General features: G+C 34.1%; 1 protein-coding gene across 2 annotated transcripts in view; it reads left to right on the top strand.

Annotated features, from left to right (window-relative positions):
• Positions 1-4,007, top strand: part of LOC106523255 (phosphatidylinositol transfer protein cytoplasmic 1) — a 101,210-nt gene that overhangs the window by 67,297 nt on the left and 29,906 nt on the right. For both annotated transcript variants that reach the window (XM_014016637.1, XM_014016638.1), the window contains exon 2: positions 2,726-2,874. In XM_014016637.1, the coding sequence (XP_013872091.1) occupies positions 2,726-2,874 (149 nt within the window). The remainder of the gene's footprint in view (positions 1-2,725; positions 2,875-4,007) is intronic.

Here is a 4,007-nt window from a genome sequence, read left to right on the forward strand (position 1 = left end):
GTAATATATTTACTGAGAAAAATGTTGACGTGTTCAATACTTATTTTACCCGCTGTATATGGCATCCCAGGAAGTATGTTCTGTGTGCTATTCCAGATTAAATGTCTGTTCTGATGCAACTTATAAATGTTTTTCCTCTTCAGGATGCATTTTTTGCATGATGCAATTTGTGTGGTTTTACTAAAACAGTTGTTCTTCAGCTGTGTGCCAGTTTCAAAAAGCTTAACATTGTGAATATTGGATGTGCCTAAAAGGGAAAAAAAGGTAAAGAAATTATTACTTTTATTCTATTAATTTTTTGCAAATAAATAAATTTGTTTTCTTAAACAACACCCAACAATTGGATCATTCTTGACTACTTTTGCATGTTTATTTACCAGGCCCGGAAAAAATAACTGGGAATTTTAAACGTTTGTTTAATTTACTTCACCTTATACCTTTTTAAATAGTTGTACCCATCATAGATTTTTTTTTCCTGACGGCAGCTCTGTGTCGACAACATCTGAGAATCCCTCTGTGAGCTTTTGTAGGTGAGCACCTCACATTTTCCCTTGACAGCATTTCACAGCGCAGCCAACAGCTGTGACAGCTAAAGGTCAGGCAAAGAAGAAAAGTGGGATTCAGAGGAATATGCTGAATTCAGTCTCCTTCATTACCAGAGCCCAGCTCTCACCTTTTGAGATTTTTTTTTCTCTGAACTGAAGCCTGTGTGAGTGAAAAGGAAGCAGCTTTACTACCCAGAACTATAAAAAGGATTAGAAGTATAAAAAATGTTTCAGGTTGTTTGCACCCTCATTTTATGTTATAGTTATTTTTTTTCTAGTTCATGTCTTTTACCCCTCATTAAAATTACCCTCCTTTGATGCTGCTCGCTTTATAATTTTTTGGGACATTTTTTCTCCCTCTTTGAAGTCATTTTTAAAATTTCCTGTTTCTTGTTTTTCTTTTTGGCTTTTTTATTGGCTCCAGCTCTGACACTAAGAAAAGGTAGATTATAGATTAAAAGCCAGAAAGAGGCGTTTTCAGTCAATCCTTAATTCAATGATTTGGGAAAAGAGCAAGTAGCAGAGCCATTTTTTCCACAGCCATAGTTTATTAACATGATTTAATGTGTTGTTCAATCACAATAGATCAAAATCTGACTTTTTAATGTCTAAATAGTGCAGAGAGAAAGGTTTGTTTCTCTTTGTAAACATATATTTTTTTAGTATAAAACACTTTAAAATAAAACAGGAATGAAAAATAAATGCAATATCAAATGAGAAATTGTTGACCTCAGGCTAAGCACAAAAGCAATTTCTGATAAAGTGCGCCAATTTTTATTTTTACATTGTCATGTATAAATTGTCTCACATTTTGCTGACCCTTTCAGTCAGAAATAGGAATCCCAGTTTAACATCTTTTTGAAAATGTCTTCAATGATGTTGATGGAATTTTTTCCTGAAAAGGGGCTTAAATATTTTCTCACTATATTGTAAATTTGTATATATTTGTAGAAATGGAATCCAATACAGTGTTCATCCTCTCGCTTGTTGTTTTTGCACGTTTTCCCACACATTTCTTTTACTATCTTGTTTGCTTCGCTTGTCTGCTGTTGGGTTGGAATTTTTTACTACATAGCAGACATCCCACACAAGATCCTTTCCTATTGATGAAAAATGAACCTATGACTAAAAACAAAATAGTTTTGCTTTTGCATGTAAGCCAAAACATTATGAATGTTCTATGTGTACCAAAAAGCAAAGTTTAGCTCTCGTTTATTTTAGATTTTCTGTTTATATCTTGTTTTTTCTAATGTTTGATTTTGCTTCATTCGTTCATTTTTTTTATCTGATATTCCATCTTGGGGAAATTAAAAAGATAAAAATGTAAAACAACTCTTTTTTTCTAAATATTAGTTTATTTAGTTTATTTATTTCTTCATCAGTGATGTTTAATTAGTGACATCATCATAAAACAACTCTTATTGCACCTTGTTTATGTCTGACTTCTAAATGTTAGAATTTTCTCTGAGCCAGAACAGCTACAGTTTTAAAGTCTTATCACCACAAATTCACTGTGAGCAAATACATTACGTACAGTAGATATGTAGCATCATAGATAAATATAATGCACACTTTAGACCAGTGTTTTTTTTTAAAACTTTTTAGCCTCTAGCCCACAAAATACTAGTTGCAGAAACTTGTGACCCTGAATATCACTGGTATACATATGCAAACGTTGCCAATAACTCTGTTAAACGTGCACAATAACAATATAAACAAACCTAACTATAACTATAAACTACTTCTATTCATTTTTTTCTTTTTAAATAATTATGGTGAAAATATTCCATTAACAATTTCTTTGCATTTAAATTGATGTCTGGAAATCATTGAGGGACCCTCACTTTGTTTCATGACCCACAATGGGGACCTTACCCCAACTTTGGTAACGACTGCTTTAGACAGTTACATGAAAGTGAAGAAATACTACTTTGTAAGAAATGTCTTGTTTGTTCAGTTAATACAGTTAATATCATAGTTAAAGTATGACTTGAAGGACTTTAATTCTGACTAAACTGGCAGCTGATGTTTATCTTTCAGAAGATGGAAAAAAGAAACTTGTGGCTAATCTTTGTGTCTGTTTTAGATGAAAAGCTATAGATGAAGCTTGTCTGTTGCTGGGTTGTTAAGTCTTTGTAGTCGGTGTTTTCATGTTTCCTGCATGTTTCTTTATCATCCAGTACCGGATCGGCCAGCTGTACATGATCAGCAAACACAGTCACGAGCAGAGCGACCGAGGGGAAGGGGTGGAGGTCGTCCAGAACGAACCTTTTGAAGACCCGATTCACGGCCAAGGCCAGTTCACAGAGAAACGAGTCTACCTCAACAGGTCAGTAGAACACCACAACCATTGCACTGTTAACCAGTAAATCTAATAGTTTGGTTTGCGGCACTTTGACAGTTGCTTTAATGAAAAACCTAATGTAGCATCTTCATTAACTTCATATGTATCTTAGTATTAGTATTTTCCTAATAAAAATCCTTGGTATAGAGAAAAAAAAAAAAACGAACACCATTAGACATCATGGCTGAACAGCTGACGATAAGACGAGTCCTCGCAGAAACTATGGCAACAGTTCGTTCAAAGCAAATGGCATCAAAAGCTTCACACACCACTAGCTTTTATAGACAAATGTTTGAGCAGTTCAGCTGTGAAACACCACAGACTGTCTCATCAAAAGGCCAATTAGCCAACTGTTTGCTGTATTTTGCCTGTTGTTGTAACAGCTTGCTTGACACCTGAGACTTGATCTCCCCTTGAGGAACAGCACATTCAAACTTTGTCTTAAGCCATGTGGATTTCACCAAAATGTGAAATCCAAGAGCATCAAATGTAGCAGAAATTCCTTGTGTCAAATGTTCTTATTGTGTAGTGAGAAGCTTTCCAAAAGGAATACAATTTAAAGAAAGGCACGCATTGGATTTTTTTTCCATCATCCCCTTCTGAGTTAAAAAGAGATGGTAAGAGACAAACGGATTAGTTTCAAAATAAAGGATGTGTAGGATGGCAAATAGCTGATTGTTGTCCAAAAACTTTGCTAGAAATGCAAATCTAATTTTGCTTTGTACACAGAAAACATTCAGAAAGCAGCAGAGTTCTAAAGGAACTAAGTACAAATACTTTGTTACTGTACTTAAGTAGAATTTTTGGGTATCTGCACTTTACTTGAGTAATTATTTTTGCTTTCTACTCAGTACATTTTTAAAAAAGCAATAAGTGGAAAGTCGTTACTTTTATTTCATTTTTGCTTGCTTTCATTCCAGCTAGTAAAAAAAAAAATACTATCTGTAATGTGCCTCCTAGAGAGAGTGAATTTAATTGTGGTTGAATGAGAAGAATAAATATATAAAATTTTGATACTGTATTAGTTTGTACACAAGCAAATCATGTCACACTCCGGCAGGACATAGCAGACAAATGTAGCCTAGTATGAGGATGCATCTGGTGGCATATATATATAT

The sequence above is a fragment of the Austrofundulus limnaeus genome, unplaced genomic scaffold, assembly GCF_001266775.1.
Source record: "Austrofundulus limnaeus strain Quisiro unplaced genomic scaffold, Austrofundulus_limnaeus-1.0 Scaffold149, whole genome shotgun sequence".
NCBI lineage: Eukaryota > Metazoa > Chordata > Actinopteri > Cyprinodontiformes > Rivulidae > Austrofundulus > Austrofundulus limnaeus.